The sequence below is a fragment of the Artemia sp. Qi Xiang Cuo genome, chromosome 10, assembly GCF_049724085.1.
Source record: "Artemia sp. Qi Xiang Cuo chromosome 10, ASM4972408v1, whole genome shotgun sequence".
In the NCBI taxonomy this organism is placed as follows: domain Eukaryota; kingdom Metazoa; phylum Arthropoda; class Branchiopoda; order Anostraca; family Artemiidae; genus Artemia; species Artemia sp. Qi Xiang Cuo.
Window position 1 is genome coordinate 10391243 of NC_142803.1, and position 20556 is coordinate 10411798.

Sequence of the window (20556 nt, forward strand, 5' to 3'; positions counted from 1 at the left end):
TGCACATAGTGTGTTCCGGCTTAGCGCAACATCCCCCTTAATATTCCCTAAGAGTTTCATCCCATGTTCTTGGCCATTCAAGAGATGTTACAATTACGCCCTTTGAATAACCTGGACGCATATGGTTTCTTTTGATTTGGCTCAACACCCCCCTCGACATACCGGGAAAATTTCAACTTAATATCCTTAGGCGTTAAAAAAGAGTATCTGCGATAGCCTTTTTGACAATTAGTTAAAAAAACTTTCAGAAAAATAAGTTTTTCAAAGAAAATTAAAGGCCATTTCAAACTTAAGCTCAGCAGATACAAATACCTTTTAAAATTCCTGCTTAAAACAACCGGATAATGCTATTAAAGAATAAATGAAACCCAAAACGAACAGAAATTAAATAAACAATCATAGCAAAAACATACAACAAGTAATAATACAAATGAATAAATAGATCTTAAAACAATTAATGCTTAGATTGAATATGAAAACAAAGCTTAAAACGAAAAAAATATTTTCCTATTGAAGAATAAATGAAACTTAAAACGAACAAAAATTAAATAAACAATCAATGCAAACAAACATATAATAGATATTAATGTGAATGAATAAATAAATCTTAAAACGAGTGAAACTTAAATTGAATATGCAAATCAAGCATGAAACGAACAAAAATCACTACAAACAAGAGTTTAGGTATGACCTCCTTCTCTTACTGTAAAAGTCTAAAACTACTGCGTCATTGGCGCATTGGCGCAATCTCTTTTGACTCTAAAAAACTGAACTAGAACTTTCGATTTCCAATCAAATGAGCCATCTCTGAAGTTTTTACGAGCATCCCTTCAATAAGAACCATATAGTCCCCCAGGGCATAACTTACAACACCTGCCCTCGGGCCCTGGGGGGGGGCTGTCTTGACCCTGGAGTTTTCGTTATATGGTCTTTGAACTATTTAAAAAAAAGCTATCTCAAAGTTCTTATCGGATGGGTTTGAGGAAAAAAGGGCGTGGAGGGGTAGGGGGCTAGATGCCCTCTAATCTCTTTTGACTCTTAAAAAGTGAACCAGAACTTTCAATTTCTAATCAAATAAGCCGTCTTTGAAGTTAATACTAGCACCTCTTCCATAAGACCCATATGCCCCCAGAGTATAACTTACGACGCCTGCCCCCGGGCCCTGGGCGGTTGTGTCGACACCACAATTTTGTTATATGATCTTTAAACTATTTTTAACAAAATCGCTGTCTTAAAATTTTTATTGGATGTATTTGGGAAAAAAGGGTTTAGGAGTGGGGAGGCTGGTTACCCTCCAATATTTTTTGACGCTTAAAAATGAATTAGAACTTTCAATTTCCGATCAAATTAGCCTTCTTTGAAGTTTATACGAGCATTCCTTCCATAAAAAACATATATGCCCCCAGGGCAAAACTTATAACCCTTGCCCCTGAAGACTGTAGGGGGAGTGTCCTGCTCAAACATACAATTTCCAGAACTTTCAACTACGTTGAACAAAATGGCTATATAAAAATTTTGATTGGATGTGTTTGGGGAAATGGTGGGCTTGGAAGGGGTGTTAGTTGCCTTCCAATCACTTTCGACTATTAAAAAGTGAACTGGCCATCGAATGAGCCCTTTCTGAAGTTTCTACGACAACGCTTTATATACAAAACCTTATATACCCCCAGGGCATAACTTACAACCCTTACCCTGACGGCTGTGGGAGGGGGGTTGTTAACCTCAAAGACCTAATTTCCTGAATTTTCAACTACGCTGAACAAAATGGCTAACTCAAAATTTTGACTGGATGTGTTTGGGGAAAACGTGGGCGTGAGAGGGGGGTTAGTTGCCCTCCAATCAATTTCGACTACTAAAAAGGACACTAGCCCTTTGAATTTTCACTCTAAATAGCACTTTTTGAAGTTTCTACGACAAAACCTTCTATAAAAACCGTATAAACCCCAAGGATATAACTTACAACCCCTGCCCTGAGGGCTATGAGGGTAGTATCCTCCTCAAAGACATAATTTCTATCTGGAAATCAACTACGCTGAACAAAATGGCTATCTAAAAATTTTGATTGGATGTGTTTGGGGAAATGGCGGGCATGGAATGGGAGTTATTTGTCTTCCAATCACTTTTGACCCTTAAAAAGGGCACTAGAACTCTCGATTTCCAATCGAACGAGCCCCCTTTGAAGTATTTAACACGACACCTTCCATATGAAGTGCCTCTGGGAAGAAAAAAATAATAATAAGTAATAAAACATTGGAGGCGTATGGCCTTTACTATAGGCAACGCTATAGCGTTGCCTCTGATCTTGGATGCACATAGTGTTGTTTGATTTAGATCAACATCCCTAACAGCATGTCCTGAAACTTCTAAGGTATTACGCTCAGCAAATAAATTCTTAGACCACACTGCCTTCCCATTTATAAAATTTAACCAATGAAAATATAGCAAAAACTGGTTTAATAATGGTTCATAAAGTAGTTTATTGAGCAGTTTTCTGGTAAATTTTAAGTTTTGTTTATTGTTTTGTTTTCCTTTTCAAGTTTTATTAATTTAGCTTAATTAATTTTTCCCCGTTGATTAAAGCTTTCGGATATGATGTCGAACTATTCGGATTTCTTTGTTACATAATTTGTTGTTTTTGTTTTTTTTGTCCACTGCTTTGTTTAAAATATTATACCTGCTTTCACAACATTTTCATTTGTTATGTTCTGTAATACCCTTAGCTGTTCTTGGGATATTGTACTGACGCTCTTTTGACAAGAGGCACACCTATTCTTCTTGATTTTGTTTTTCATATCCCTCAATTTCCCCTGATAATTTCAACTTTATCCCGTATTCTGTTCCTCATAAATCGTAATCATGCTATTTTGATAACCTGGATGGATTTAAACGCTTTTGAGATAGTTCAATAATAATAATAATAATAATAATAATAACAATAGTAGTAACGTTAAGAGCTTCAACTTAATACCCTCAATAGTTCCTGAGATATTGCTGGTACACCATTTTGAAAACCTGCATGCACATAGCGCCTTATGATCTAGTTTTACATGCCCATCAACTTTCCTTGAAAGCTCCAACCCTATTCTGTTCTTAATAAAGTACATCTATGCCATTTTGAGAACCTGGGTTTACTCAAACTCTTTTGATTTAGTTCAATAGTAGTGGTAGTAGTAATAGTAACAGCAGCGGTAGCAGTTGTAGCAGCAATAGTGGTAGTAATAGTATTAGTAATAGCTGAGAAAGTTTCAACTTATTATCCCAAGCCGTGAATAAGATGTTGCTGATATGACATTTTGACAACGTGTATTCACATAGGACGTTTTGATTTAGTTTAACATTTCCCTCGACATTCCTTAAAATTCTTGCCTGGATACCGTTAGCCTTTCTCAAGATCCAGTATCAAACATAACCCCCTTTTCAAATAACAAAACCTATATGCAGGGGCGGACCTACAGCATTTTTATTGGGGAGGCAAGAGAGGTCCATATCCGGATAGTCAAAGGGCATGCGATGTATAATAATTTTTTCTTCACATTATTGGGGGGGGGCAACTGCCCCCCCCCCCTTGCCACCCCCAAATGACGCCCCTGCCTATATGAAAACAATGGGCAGTTTCCATAACTTACAGTCATCTGACCTATGGGTTGTGGGACGCTTGTCATCCCCAGAGGTATAGTTTTTGGACCTTCCAACCATTTTGAACAAAATAGCTATCTTAAGATTTTGATCGGACGTCTTTTATAGGGGGGGGGGGGCAGCAAAAATAGACGTGAGACTGGTTCTGGTTGCCTTCCAATTATTCTTGACTCTCAAAAAGGGCATTAGAACTTTCAAATTCCAATAGAATGAGCCCCTCCAAAGTTTCTATGACAACTCCTTCCATACGAAGTGATCTATGAAAAATAAATAATAAATACATAAAGCCCACTTTGCTCTTCACTTTGGCCGCGCTATTACGCTGCTTATAACAGTAAAGATCGTAATACAGGAAAATGACGTTTTCTGCCACTTTGTGCCACACGTGGCAATTACCCTCATATGAAAGAGAGTAATTAAGTTTTGAATTGTCAGTATGCATCTCATTATTTATTTGTAGTTTTTTTTTCTGCCAGGGTTTGCACGTATATCGCAAGAGCCTCTAATAGTTTTGTCTCAATACCTCTGTCATGAAGAGTCATATGGCACCTTCATGGACCAGCTGGGAAGCATAATAAGGATACCATAATAATATCCATGGTCGTAAATATTTAACAGGAGGTTTATAGTCCCCATCTTGCATTTTTGGTAAACAAAAGCTGAAGAAATCTCGTTAAAAAAGGTTGCCGAATAAAAAATTGTTGCGTACTTATTTTACGAGAATAATAATTTTTTTACATTTAAATTTCCAAAAATACCAATGACAACACACCCCTCGGAATTTTTAGTATGTGATAAGTTGCGAATACCTTGTTGGAAATTTCAAGGAAGGTGGAACTAAAACTTATATTTAATATCATTTTTCAACAACAAAAAATCACACTTGTGTTTCATCTCCTAGGTGAAAGGAAGATCATTTTATGGGGTTTATTGTGTATGTTAAAAAAATAAAACGAGGAAAAATTAACTAAAAAATACAAACAATTTACGAAAGTAAAGAGAGAAGCTGAACCTTAAAACGAACAAAAAATTATTGCTTTGCAGATTATGCGAGTTATATCTACAAAACTAGCTTATATAAACTGTATCGTGATATTTTTCGACATCGGTAGAATTTAAAAAACGAACAATTTACTGAAAACTTAGATTGCTTCGTTCTTTGCAGAATTATAATTGTATGATAAAAGTTATCGATACCGTGGTCTGTGGAAGACTGTTGCGAGGCTTCTAAATCAATCTTTTATTTTCTACAGGCTACTCACGGAATTTTCTAATTCTAAGAGAAGAGTACATTTTGTTGTTCTTAGGCCAGTTTTGAGTTTTCAGTAAAGGGCTGATTTTTAGAATTTTATAAATATTTGAAAATATAATAAGTGAGTGGATTTAAGGTAGTTTTGTAGATGTATCTTGCGTAATCAATAATTTTTAACAATCAGTTTTGTCTGTGTTATGTTTCAACTTCGTTTCACTTCCACGAGAAAATTTTTTTTAATTAATTGCAATGAGGAGCTTCTGCAGGGTGTCTTTGACAGACAACGTACACAGCAGAAGGGGGAGATTCAGGCTCCTCCTAAATCCAAAAAATGTCTTGAATTTATGGGCCTTCTTATTTCAATTTACCAAACGTTTTTTTTTGTTATTGAAACTCCACACAAATTTCATATTCCCCCTCCCAAAAAGTTTAATTCCTGTGTATATGCCTTGATTTTTGGCCAGGGCCCCTGCAAAACAAAAGATTCTTACTTTATATTTTTTTGTATAATTTATCTTTTAATTCTGTTTTTGAATCCCCTCCTTCGCGGCATCGATTTCTGCGCAAGTGTCTAAGGACTATGATAGAATGTGTTCATGGGAGATTTCTTTTATGCAGTTTTTCCTCATGTGTTTTACCAAATTATAATTATATAAACCATGATTAACATGTAATCCTATGAGTTTACTTTTTATTTGCACCATTTAAGAGAAGTGAACGCATTTAGTCTTTATTGTCTAATTATATAAAAAAAAAGAAAGATGAGAATATGAAAGAAAGGCTTGATTTTAAAAAAATACAGGAATGAAGCGGGCTTGACATCATCAATTAACTTAGCTCATGCTTGTTTCACAGTATAACTGTTATTAGACAAGTCGTCATTGAAAGCTTAAGAAAAATTAAATTTTAACGCAACCCATATCAAATTTCACAACATACCATTTGCTCTATACCTAATACTGAAACCATTTCAACTGCGGTTTTCAATTATATACGACAGAAGAATCGGTGTAATCAGACACACGTTTGATTTATGGGCTGATACACTCTTCTGTGACACATAGTGATGCTATCAGATATACCAGCATCAATTTGTTATTCGACAAATGTTGGTTATGTTTGTGAAACCCAATCTCACCGCCTCAAAATTTGTTATAAGTGACTTTCAACAGTAAAAAACAATTCTGCGTAGACGCGGCAATTAGGAGAGAGGGGGAGTGACCCTTTCCGAGTTGTCTTGTCCCCTAGATTTCAAAAATACCTTCTTCGGGAATTTTAAATGAAGATATATTTTTTGGCATGTTCATTGAAAATATTGATAAGTAACAAAACTAAACCCCCCCCCCTAAATTTTCAAAATCTATCCCCCATCAATTATATTTTCTCGAATTTATGCTACTGGCCATGTGCCTGAAATATTTTGAAACCTTAATGTAATTTTACCAGAACAAAGAAAAGCAAAACAAGCCCATTTTGTTCCAGGGGTTGTTTGAATATGTATTTCAGCCGGGTATGTGCATTAAACCAAAGAAGAAGAAAAAAGAAATTACTGTCGTATTCTTTCGGGGTAACAATGGTTTTAATTCCATTGCTTTATTTTTGTGACATTATTTCTGGAGCCAATCCCATAAAAGAGAACGAAAGATATTTGGGTCAGAACGTTTATTACAAGTGATGAAGTACAAGCGAACCGCGCGTTTTTAAATTTTAACATCGTACTCGAATGTTTTGTCTAAATATAGGGGGGCTTTCCCTCTTCCTCCAAACATGAATCTTTGTCGGAGTATTCTCTGGCTTGCTACTAAAAAGGGGTAACATATATAAGAATTACCGTCAACAAGGCGCCCCTCCCAATTTTATATCATCCCTTTTGGAAGACCAATTTGGTACAATCACTATCGGAGAGAAGGCCAAATAACAAAATAATAAACACACATGTTTAAACGTTTTATTAAAAAATATTGCTCTGGGTTTGTGTGGAGGGGCTGACCCCTGATAGATAGATTGACAAAAAAAAAACAACAGAAGATCCTTTCGTGCTATTCTGATGTAGTATTTCTTGAGGGTAGAATTCACAGTATAAAGATACAGTATAATTTAAATACTGTGGTAAAAACTAGCGAGTCTCGCGCCAGTCTGAACCCAGATCACGTAGGGGTTTAATAGTTGAACAGCTTCTTGATTCAGTTGCTTTAATCAATTGAATCATTGAACCAACATCAAGGTCGCAAACTATTTTGTTGGTTTGAACTACCAAAAAGAAAGTACACTGTTTTCCGGCTCTTTGTCAAACAGTTCGTGGTAACGAACTGTAAGTAAGGAGCGACCCGGCTTATTAATAACCGAAACTCTAAAAACGGAATTTTGATACCAATAGATACATCAAAAGAATCAGATTTTTTATGCTGATTTCAAATATATAAGTTTCATCAAGTTTAGTCTTACCCATCAAAAGTTACGCAGAGAGAAAAGAAAAGTTACCTGAGAAAATTTGCCTTATTTTCGACAAAAGGGGGAACGGGAAACACCCCTAAAAGTCATAGAACTTTAATACAAATAATACCATCAGATTCAGCGTAGCAGAGAACCCTACTATAGAAGTTTCAAGCTCCTTTTGCCGAAAATGTGGAATTTTGCATTTTTTGCCAGAAGAAAGACCAAGGATGCGTGTTTATTTGTTGTTTTTTTTGTTTGTTTTTTTCCCAGGGTTGATCGTATCGACCCAGTGGTTGTAGAATATATGACGGAAGGGCTCATTCGAGTGAAAATTAAAAGTTATAGTTCCCTTTTTAAGTGACCAAGAAATAGAGGGCAACTAGGCCCCCTCCCAATCTCATTTTTTCCATAAAGTCACCCGAATAATATTTTGAGATATCCATTTTGTTCAGCATGGTAAAAAAAAATACAATAACTTTGTCTTTGAGGATGACTTAATCCCCTAGAGTCCCCCGGGGAAGGTCTGCAAGTTATGAACTTCGCCCAATGTTTACGTATAGTATTGGTTATTGGGAAGCATACGGAAGTTTTCAGGGGGGATTTTTTCTAGTAGTTGGAGGGCTGGATCGGGGGTTACGTGGGAGGATCTTTCCATGGTAGAAGTTTTCTTTGGGAAAGGGATATTGCTATGAAGGGGACACCGGATTTCCTAGCATTATTAAAAAACGATCAGAAATTAAATTAAAAAAACAATTTTTTTTAACTGAAAGTAAGGAGCAACATCAAAACTTAAAACGAACAGAAATTATTATGTATATGATTGGGTTCGCCCCCTAGTCATTACCTCGCTCTTTACGCTAAAGTTTTTTTTGTACTTTCATTCTTAAAGAAAATACTTATATAGAAAGAATACGTAAGCTAATTCGTAAGTTACGTCAGAACAAAATTCCGAGAAAGCCATTTAGCCAAAAAAAGTAAAATTAATACGCAAATTTCGTTTTAATTATTCATGTACGGTGAGCCAAAATCAAAGCGGCATTATTTCAAAATCGTTCAGAAATTAAATTAAAAAAACAAGTTTTTTTTTAAACTGAAAGTAAGGAGCGACATTGAAACTTAAAACGAACAGAAATTGTTCTGTATATGAAAGGGGCTGTCCCCTCCTCAACGCCTTACTCTTTACGGTAAAGTTTGACTCTGTCTCACAACTTTATTTTTTAAACAATAAAAAACTTTATTTATTAAACAAATTTATCCCCTCCTTCATAATTAAAAGCAGATCTGAACTTTAAAGAGAGGCCTAGACAATTTTACTCCAAAGGGATTAGGACCTCTCGCTTTCAGACTTAACTCTTCTGCTTTAACAACCCCCACCCTCCTGTTTCAAACGACCGTTCTCTGTGTGCAAGTACGCTTAGCTGCATCCCAAGATGTTCAACTGTTTTTGTGTCTAACTGTTTTACTCGGTAACATGTAATTAAAACTTGAAATGTGGAGTATCTAATGATCAATATCAACAATATTTAATTTAATCTGGCAGAGAAGACTGTCAAATGATACGAATCAATGACACCATTAATACGCATTGCATACTTTCATTTGCACCATGAATCACTTTCTTGGGCATCAAATCTTCAATCCTGGGCGCGCTGCTATTTGCCGCCTGACACCTTATAATCAGATCATCGCCAGAAATAATTAATACAGGTGAATCTGGCATTCAAAAGTCCTTAAGTGTCATTACATTCTTTTGCTGGATCATAATTTGACGTGGAACGTATTAACCAACCATGCCGAAATCTGGCGCTTTGCGTTGCACCTATAATTTTCTGTGAAATGAGATCAGACAGATTAATAAATTGATAATAAACAACTTTGATAAAAAGAAGAAATACATGGCATGACGTTATCTCGTTAATGATTTATTCCTATTTATTCATTATTTTATTATTTTGCGATTTATTATATTACTAATTATAATATGTGTTATGTTACTACATTATATGTATATCTACTTATTATATAACTTTTGTTATGATTAATTATTTAGTATTTTTTTTATGTTACTATTTTGAAAAAATGTTACGTTCAAAAATTTTAGGCTATGGATACGTACCCTGCTCTATATCCCTCTACGGACCTTTAATAATAAACTTCTTTTGATAAGCATTAATCTGATTTTTTTGCACTTAGATACTGATGGGTGGATCATTATTTGATGTGCAACGTATTAACCATACGCAATAGTGCACAGGAGTGAATCTCCAGCATTTTTATTGGAGGAGGGGGCAAGAGGGGCCCATTTCCAGATAGTCAAGGGACATGGGATATATAATGTTTTTTTCTCCACATTATTGGGGGGAAACTGCCTCACTTGCCTCCCCCTCCAAACCATGCCCCTGATAGTGTCATAGAGCCACAAATCTGGCCCTTTGCTCTGAGTAAGTAAGTAAGTTTATTTTTAACCCGCGATATAAAATAAATGCGGAGTAAAAAAGAAAAAAAAATAAATTTATTCACTAGGAAATAAAACGAAAAACACAGCATAAATAACATAGCAATATTTATAAATCTATAATCTGGAAAAAAATAAGTGAGGGGGTCACTATCACATATCTTCCTAGGAGTATTGGTCCTCAGGTCCTTAGCGATGTTGTCAAGCAGCACTAGAGGGTCGATAAGTCCAAAATGAGAAATAGTCGTGTACAATCTTGGTAAATATAGCAGGAATTTACAATATTTAAAATAGGCACTCCTTAGCTAAAGACGGTCTTTTTGCGTATTAAAGGCTGCAAACAGGAAAGAAAAAGAATTGTAGGAGAACAAAAACTATGGTAAAATTTTCATAAGCCTGGGCGGCTAGGGACGAGCATGTAGTCGAAAGCTCTGTACCTATAATATTCTGTGAATGGACTCATAAATATATTAAAATTAAATTCAAATATAAAGTTATGCAACATATTGTAACAAAACTCTCACTTATAAACGATGTTCCGCGGGTGGTGCATAGAACATACAACCGGCCTTCCTTTGGAAGAAGAAACACAAGAGAAATCCTGCCCTAGTTTTCAGGCACTAATTTAATTAAGTTTTAAAGTTCACTTTGAAAAGGGCAGATGTGTTATTTCCGAGTCTTAAAAATTTTTCCCCTATCCACTCTTTTGTCTGTAGTGCAACTATCCTTGCATTACTTTTATATGTATTGCGTTACCAACCAGGGGTGGATACAGAATTGATGCTTGGCTGGGGGATAAGGGGGTACCGATAAAAATTTAGCTCCCCGTCGTAATTTTTTGTCTCTATTACCCTGTAAGTAGTACTATTTTTTTAAACCGGAAGGAGGTGGCACGTGCACCTAAAATCAACCCCAGATCCTCCAAGGTTAGAATAAAAAATTACCTCAAAGGTTAGGATTTGCTTACACAGATCTGAAATAAGATTATCTATTTAGTCTTATAAAGATAAGATTATTAAATATTATTTAAAACATAAAACAAGATGTTTTAAATGAGAGTTCCTCACATGAGTATATTACTAATTTGATACAACAAAATATTTAGCATAGCTTTAAGTCTAAGCCCCCCCCCTCCCAAGATAGGATAACGGGTTTTTCAGCTAGTAGGTTTTTTATTATTTAATAAGTGATTGATTCAACCTGTGATGGCACAGTGGGTTAGTGTTCAGCTACTTAATACGAGGCAAAAGGCCTGCCGTAAGGTTGGGTGATAGGTCTGCTACCCGTCTTTTAACAAAAGACCCAACAACTAAAACATCGATTTGACACACTATGTGCCATCAGTGGCTCAAGAGAATCCTTATGTTTTTTTTTATCGAACCAAGTGAATGATTTAGAACGGTTAGAATGTTTGAATGTGTTTTATGTGTATTTATAAATAAAATAGATTTTTCAGTTTCACTATATTTGTGGAAAAACTGAGAAGATTATAATATTAAAGTCGATGGTTGAGAACGTAACAAAATCAATCGAAAAAAGTTCATCTAAGACGCAAGCCATTTGCGATGGCTTTTGAGCCATTTGAAGGAAATTAAAAACAATTGTACATTGGTCGTTTTATTTTTATAAAAACATTATCTATGATAACAGAACTTCAAAATACTTATAAGATTTTGTATTTTCCAGGGATACAATGGATACCTTGCTGCTCGATCCTTCTTATTCACGACCTCCACCGTTGCGGCTGCATCCTGATCCAGAAGTTGATGCAATCCTTAGTGATCGTGCCCGAGCTGCTGCTCTTGGCAACCTTTTATGGTCAGCAAGCAGACCTCCCTGTCCCGATTTTAGCATACAAAATCCAGCAATGCTATTACACAGTGCTATGAGAAACCAACCTTCCAATGTTTCTTTGTCAACAAATCTATGGACGCAGTGGGCTTCTTTACATGGACTTAATTTAAATCCTCTGAGTATGTTCTGTCTGAATATGCCGGGCTCAAGTGGAAGTCCTAGCAGATTAACTCTGCCGCAAGTTGATCCACGTGTTGGCAGGCAATTTTCTCCAATTTCTGGATTTCATCTACCACCTTTTGCTTCATTATCTCCGTCAAATAACACTGATAATTTGCATATTCCAAAAACGGAATAAAAAAGGGATATGTTTTTTTTATATAAACCTAATCTCTTTCTAAACATTTAGCATTGCTAAAAAAATTCTTATTAATAGAAGATCTTCTATAATTTGCGAAAGGCCTGGTTCAAGTGGAAGTTCTAGCAGATAAATTTGTCATAAGTTGAACTGCCCGTTGCCCGACAACTTCCTCCGATTTCATGCACTACCTTTTTTTATTAGCTCCGTCAAAATATAACAGATAATTTCTGTAAATAATTGCTTGGACCAAACTGCCTTTATATTTATAATTGAAACGAAAATATAGTAAAAACGGGAAAATTTGTAACAAGACGGTGAAAATAGAATAACAAACTTATTAATACAAAAACAATAACAAAAGTCAGACTTGTTTGGCTTCACATCTGGAAGCCTTTATCAACTCAAGTTTAAGTTAGTTTTTTCACTAGATAAAGGTTTCCATATGTGAAGCCGAAATTATTGGACTTATTAAGTAGTTTTTTTTTATTTTATTATACTGTATTATTTTTAAAAAATACCTGTTTCTAAATACTTTGGTTTCAAAGATAGTTTCCATGATCAGCAACTGAATAAACAAAGTGATAGTAATTTTTATATAAATGTAATCAATTTCTAAATATCTGTTCTAGCTCATATAAGTCCTTATTAATAGAAGATCTTCTATAATTTAAGGAGAAGAGTAGATGGCTGGACAGTAAATGGCTAACATTTTCAGGCTAACAACGGCTGCACGTATCCAAAACGGCCGGATTTTATTTCCACTGTTGCTCTAGGATTTTGCTCTAAAATAGCGTTCATTTTAAACTTTTTTTTACGCTTATTTATTAAAGGTTGAGAGACTGTCACAATAAGTTGGAAAATATCAAAAAAAGCTTGTGGAGCTAGTTACTATAAAAGTTTAAGCTCAATCACTCTCACTTAGTATACCCCTTTATGGCTTGGCCAAGTAAATATTCTTGGTGGAGCAGCCATATGTTACAGATTTGCCAAGAATAAGGTGCTTATTCTGTGAAAAAAACAGCTTATGGTCCTCCGCGTTTACTTTTCCAGCTCTGGAAGAAAACGCTACGTCTGTCAAGCCCTTAAAAAACACCATAACGGACTTAACAATTACTCCACTGGATCAATTTTTTAACGAGAGAGGGAGTCAAATTCAGGTGAGATATAAAATACAAAAACGCAAAAATAGGTGAATTATTTGTAAAATACAACAAATTATAGGGGAAAACGTATGAATCTCGAGATATCGCTGGTGGAGCAAACTTATTTGAAAGGAGTCATTGTCATCATGGAGCCTACCATGGGTTCATACCTATATTAAGAATTGATTTTTCGTTTATTATTATATCGCTTATGCGCGAATTTCTAGGAATAGGCTCCCTACTAATCATGCTGTGTTGGAAATTATCTTAGTATGCCTCTTAAGTTTAATTAAGTTTATTGTAGGTAAGATAATTCAGGTAAAGTCAAGTCCATATCCAAAAAATCCTTTCCAATTCTGCTTAAAGGTGCTAAGTCTTACCTTTGGGTTTTCACCTCAAATCAATTACAGTCTCCCAAAAATTACTCGTCGTGAATAGCCTTAACAGTTTTTTTTGCCTCTCTTAAATCTCATTTTCCGGGCATGGTAATTCAACTGGGTATAAATGAATGTGGAAGGGTTTGTGGGGTTTGGACTTTCTTCCTAAAGCTTGAAAAATTACATGAAAACGAAGAAGTTCTGTTTTGGGGATAAAATACATATGCCCCTGGAAATAGGCTGGGTCTTCGATAAGAAAGTCTTTCTACGGCTTTATAGTGTAAAAATTGCCTTTTAGGGCTTTCTGCTTTTGCGTACGCTCCAACGCCAAGACCGAAAGATCCAAGATAGACACACTTAATAAAAATTCCTTTCCCTGAAACAAACTCTTGTGTTCAGAGCTGCTTCTGGGTAACTAGTTATAACTTTTATTGTTGGGATAGTAAAGTATTAGCAAAATCATGACCAGATGAAAGACTAGGTTCAAAGATAAAAAGTTAAAATTTTTCCTTTATGACAGAAATATATCTTTTCTGCTACAGCCAGTAACACTCTATACTGCTATTCTGAAAACTTTCAGTAGGAAAAAATATTTGTCATGTATGTGCCTGTACTTTGATGGGTATAGTTAAACAAATTCCCAAGTGACAACTAAATTTCAAATCCCACGTGAGGTGGAAAAACACCTGGTCCTTTTGCAAGAACAAGAACCATACCTTACTTGGAGAAGAGAAAAATAAGATACCCTATAGGGGGAGAGCATATTACCAAAAATCCATGGACTTCTTTTATGGTTGTAACACGTGTCACTAATGTACGAGTCCTAGATCCAGGGGAATGTTAGTCATAGGGTGTCAGTCCTTAGCTCCAAAGTGTATGAAAACCCACAAAGAATTTAATGTTATCCATACCAAAGTATAATCGTATATAGTTTAATTTGTTTTAGTTGTTTCATTTCTCTATTTATGCTAAGTCTAAAGTATTTTCCTAAAGTGTTAAATTGTGAACGGATAGTTAGCATGTTTACGTTATTACGGTGTTATATATTTAGACATTTCTGGGCTTTCAATTTTGTTTTCTCTACTATATTTTCTCAATTAATCTCTACTTGGGATCGTCAAATCAATTATTCAATAATCTCCCAATGCACTCTTTAAGAAACAATTTGCAATTGATCACCTTTTATGTTCTAAAATACAAGCTAAAAGAAAATACAAATCTAAGTCTACTATTTAGATGCGACAACTTTTTTTGTTAGAATTTTAAAACAGCTTTAGATTATTTTTCCTGCTACATTTTAGCGTTTTGTCTTTATTTTTGGGCCGTCAGATCCAAGGGGCAGTTTATTTTCGTTTACATCATGGACCGCATGTCACTCTCAGGAACGTTAACTGGGGAGCGGGGAAATTGCCCCCTTGATTTTTTTCCAACCTTAGATTTTGAAAATAGTTTCGTTTTGGTATTTTCATTAAAAAGCCATTTTTTTTAGTTTCATTGAAGAAAACAAAAAAACAATGGAATTCCCCCTCATCCCGATTGGAAAAACATATTTTACCCTCCCCCATCATTTTGTTAAATTGATGCACCTGGTAACTCTTGAGAGATGTTTGCTATTTGTGGGGGGAGGAGTCACGGCTTGGTGGAAATGAGCACTTGTGTGGTGTAGAGTTTGTCAAGCGTGGTTGAACAATTTTCCTCTAAGATATATGCCAAGTGACGGAGAGTGGACAACCCCTTAGTAAAATCATCACTCTCCAGTACTTCAATAAAATATTTATTTTTAATGAATGGCACTTGATTTGCTCTTATTTTTCAGGGGAAAATTTCGATCACATATACAGCGACCGTCATCAATAGAATTACTAAAATAATAGGCCTACTGTTGAAACTAACATACTTATAGACAAAAAAAATGAATAACTTTTCGGGTCTTTCACAAAATAATGAACTTCCGGATTACTCACTAGATTATTTTCAGCGAAATTTCAATGATAAAGTTCATTTTTAACAACAAAATTCATGTTTTACAAAAAAATTTATTTTCAGGGGGAATATATTTTTTTTCAATTTTTCAATAAAAAAACCAAAAGAGACATTTTTTAAAATGAAAATTAAAAATTAATTTTTTAATAAAGGGGTAGTGGTTGAAAATCTAGGGAAGTAATGCCCATGTCCCCTACTTCCCCTCTAACTTTTGCCACTAAAATACATGACGTCCCAATGTTGAGTTCGGCTCCTCAAAACAAAAACACATTCTTTCGATTCTTCACAGTTTTGAGGCAGATGTACCTTGCACGATTACTGTCGATACTGTAACGATTGGAAAAACCAGGGAGTTATTACATAGCTTCATTTCCCCCTTTTTATCATCAAAAAGGCAATATTAAAAAAAGGCGATATTTGTGTCTTATAACCACTACACTCAAGTTCTGTCGAAAAATGAAGTTTGATTAATGCTAATGAAATAAAACATAATATGATGAAGATATAATACTTTATCAACAAAATAATGAAAACTACAACAAAGAATTATGGGAGGGGGTCGCCCAGACCGCATTATATTAAATACGTAACCTAAACTAACCTAACCTAACCAAAATACCAACTAAATGTTTAATTAAAATATAGCTACAATGTTGTTTCCCACTGAGCCGAAGCTGACATTGTCTGGTATAAAACCAAGAAAACCGGTGATTGTCTCACGTTCGCGATACAAGATCTTGAGTGTGGTTGCTATAAGACAAAAGTACCAAAAAGGCTTATTAACTAAATAGCTTCGAAGTACAACTGCTCGAAACTTGAATTGCAGATTTAATGTGTTTTGACCTTGAATGGCCAAAGTTTAGCTTTAAAGTACCCAAGTGCTTTTTCCCTTGTATATAAGCTTCCAATTCAAAAGAGTTGTTTTTGTTAAATGATTTTAACCTAATAAAAGTGATTTTTAAAAAAAAAATAACAAGTTATGCTAGTCATAGTAGACACAACCCAGTACTTAGTGATATTGGTCATATATAGTTAACTTGTAGTTATACGAGGAAAAACTGAGCTGAAGACTTTTTTTTAACTCAATATGTTAAAAACTGAGATAAAAAAAAAGAAGTGCAATCAGGTAGGTTTTGACAATTTGAAAGGTGTTATGTGGCAATTTATGTCAAATTGATATGGATAGCCTGCCAAATCAACTGAAAGACGCTCAATCGATTGATTCAATGTACACTTATGCTTCTTATTAGTTCTAAAGGCAACTGGAAGTTTTATTTTTTTTTTATCAAAAACTGAATTATACATCTTTCTTTTATGATTCAAAAACACTCAAAATGAGACCTATGATATCAAAATAGTTTTTGTCTTATCTTGGAGGCCCTAAAACCCTCATTGCACATATAACTGTTCATTGATCACACTGGAAATTCAAAGGATTTTTTTCACTCTTACGAACCATTCATTTTGTGTAGCATACTATGGATTGAATTCGCAGAGCTGAGTAGCTAAGTCAAGAGGACAAGTGTACACGAGAAGGATTTGAAACTCTCGCTTATGCTGATGAAGTAACCCATATCCAAATTTTCCTAATATCTATTTCAAAGGCGTCATATCCCATTTTCTTTGTGGGCAATGGAGGGAAAAGCCAAGCATTTTCTCAGAGGAAGTCTCTATTACAGAGAATTTGCATTTTGCCCCCCCTCCTTTTTTGGAAACTCGACCCTTATTGGCGAAATTACCAGATCTAAACCTTTGGAGGATTCCAAATCTTTGGAGGATTTCTCCCCGTGTCCTTCTCTGCTGGGCGTGTCTAACAAATTTGAAAACAGGAGGGGGTCCTTGATATTTATGAAATTTATGTTCTTTGTGTTTCTTCTGATAAAAATGGTTTTCACGTAATCCACCATTAGAGGCTTTTCCAGTATGGAAAAAGCAAAAAAAAAAAAAAAAAAAAACAATGTATTTAAAAATGTTCTACGAGATACAGCCAGATTAACCAGACGTATGGTATTTTGACAGGTGCCGTTCTTGAAGAAAAAAGAGAAAAATACATTAAAACAAAAACAACAGAACTGATCAGCTCATACGCTTTAACTGCTCCTGAAGAATTACATGTGTGTGATTTACCTCCAAAGGCAAACTATCCCACCTTCCTAAGCCAAAAAGCTATGTTCCAAGAAACTAGCTTTGCAAAAGAGTACAGTGTCCTAAAAGGTGCATCTATTTCCCCTTTTTGGTCATAACTTATATACCACACCCTCATAAATACATAGCTATATATATATATATATATATATATATATATATATATATATATATATATATATATATATATATATATATATATATATATATATATTAATAGGCAATTAGGGAAAAAAAAACACAATAATAGGCAATTTCCGTTCAAGGGAATCTTTTTCCAACATTTCACGACTATTGTATTGGTTTGGTTCGATCAGCCCTCTTTATCATAGTTTTAGGAGGAATTATAGAGGATGAGGGTATATAGGGCATTATGCAGGAATCGTTTTAATTTTAAAATTCAATTCAAGATGTCACAACATTTTCCAAACCTATCAAGGGCACCGGCAAACAAATTTCCAGCGGGGGGGGGGGCAGACACCAAAATAACAGTGATGGCTGGGTGACAGGGAATATAATTTAGGATTATTTTTGTAGAAATAAGATTATTTTTAAAAACTTTTGGGAAAAATTCTCAAATAAAAAGAGCCAAACCTATGAAGGGCGCCGGTAGAAAATTTTCCAGGGGGGGGGGCAGACGCCAAAATAGCAGTTGTGGATGGGTGACAGGGAATACAGTCCAGGATATTTTTTTTGTAGGAATAAGTTTATTTTTAAAAACTTTTAGGAAAAAATTCTCAAAAAAGAGCAATATAATTGCATGTAAACTGAAACAAAATATAGTAAATTTAAACAACAAGGATTTCTGGCAAAGGTATCAATTTATTTAATCAATAATATATTTAATTATTATGCATTTAATATTAAAAGAAAATCAAACTCAAACCAAAATTACAGAACGATTTATTGCTTCCGTAGATTATAACAGATGTAGACTTGTCTTTTTGCAATTTCTTACTCCTTAGATTAGTTTACAGAAGGAGTAGAGAAACTCAAAAATCATTCTGCCTGCATAGATACCACGTTTTGGTTTTAAAACGGCCATGTAATAAAACATTTTAAAGCAGTTTGTCCATTAAAATGTACTTTTTTAGGAATTTACCCTATCCTTGACTAAACCATGACTCACCCACCCCCCCCCCCTCATTATAGCTGATAGGCAATTACAGACCAACAAACGTAGCCTAAGTTCATTACAGATTAAGCGAATCAACTTGGTTGAATCCAGTACTACCACCGTGTGGCAATAGTTCTTTTGCAACCGGAGAAAATAAAATATAGTGATTGATACTTTTAATTCCATTAGCTTCTCGGAAAATTCGTCCTCTTTGGGGTAAAGTCGTAGTTTGGTGCCCTAAAATGGCGGAAGACAAGACTTTCCCCTGGCCCAATCTGTATGGTCACTTAATTTACGTTTGAATGAGTTCCCTTCCAATTATCTTGGACCTTCGGTTGAATACAATCCCCCCTGGGATAAAGCAAAACAAATAATATTGGATTGACGATGTTTGTTCTGAAAAACAATGCGACACACCACATTTTGAAGATTGGAGCTGGGAACCTCTACGGCAGGGTTCTCTGATATGATGTATTAATAAAGGGATTTTCAATAAGATTGCTTGCTTCTTTGGGATTGTTTCTTTTTTTTCAAAAATCGGGCAAATTTTCTCAGATTTTTAATTTTGGGATGGGTAGCAATAAACCGAAAGAATTTTATATATTGAGAATCAGCATATAAAGCCAATACTGTCAGTTTAGCAACTGTAATGAGAATTCCATTTTTAGTTTTGCTTAATATTCGCCCAATTTACTTTTTGCTTCCAGTTTTTGTATCACAAATTGTTTGATAAGATTCTCCTGTGAGGAACTTTCTTTTTTAAACCTGAAACAGAAAGAGGGTCAATTTGACAGCTGGACAGTAAGTTTAAACTTTGTTTTTCTTTCACTATTTTATTTTTCTTAATGTCTGAATATATAAGGGATTTAAGTTGAAGGGGGAGCATTGTCATGTTATGAAAGAGGTACATTTTACATGGCCGTTATAAAATCAAAACGCGGTATCTATGCAGGCAGGATGATTTTTTAGTTTCTTTACTCCTTCTGTAAACTATTCTAAGGCTTATGAATTTGCATAAAGACAAGTATACATCCGCTGCAGTCCACGGAAGCAATAAATCGAACTGTAATTTTGGCTTGAGTTTGATTTTCTTTTAATATTAACTGCATAATAATTAAATATATTATTGATTAAATAAATTTATACCTTTGCCAGAAATCTTTGTTGTTTAAAATTTGCTGTATTTTGTTTCATTTTACATGCAATTTAATTACTCTTTTTTTTAGAATTGTTTCCTAAAAGGTTTTAAAAATAAACTTATTCCTACCAAAAAAATATCCTGAATTATATTCCCTCTCACCCAGCCACCACTGCTATTTCGGCGTCTGCCCCTCCTAGAAAATATACCCTCTTCTTCCATATTTCCTCCCAAAACTATGATCAAGAAGGCTGATCGAACCAAACCAATACAATATAGTCGTGAAATGCTGGGAAAAGATTTCTTTGAACGGAAATTGCTAATTATAGTTTATTTTTCCCCCTGATTAGGCATTATTTTTTCCCCCTTATCGGGTAAAAAAAAGTCTGCTCCTTTCCAATTTAGCCCGGGGCTCGGGCCCGGGATGAGATCGAAAGTCAAAATATTTATTTCAATAAGAGAGACTGAAATTTACGTTCCTGGAGACAAAACTCCCTTAAATACCCTAAATAGGATTTATAAACAAACAGAAACTAACTTAAAAACATGAATTTCAGAATGGAAATAAATACTGATATTACAATTTACGACGAACAAAAATTGTCCTGTAAATAAGTAGGGCTGTCGAGTCTCTTAGTCACTCCATTGTATACGGTAAGTTTTGACTTTTTGCCCATCAATACTTCAAGAAAAATTATTTCAACGTAAGATCAATGTAAT

At 34.7% G+C, this 20556-nt stretch overlaps 1 protein-coding gene across 1 annotated transcript in view; it reads left to right on the top strand.

Annotated features, from left to right (window-relative positions):
* The window catches only part of LOC148947454 (T-box transcription factor TBX20-like), a 111054-nt gene extending 94533 nt beyond the window's left edge, over positions 1–16521 (top strand). The window contains exon 6 of the mRNA XM_089095270.1: positions 11466–16521. Within this exon, the coding sequence (XP_088951396.1) occupies positions 11466–11931 (466 nt within the window). The 3' untranslated portion in view covers positions 11932–16521. The remainder of the gene's footprint in view (positions 1–11465) is intronic.
* Positions 16522–20556: the final 4035 nt, after the last annotated feature.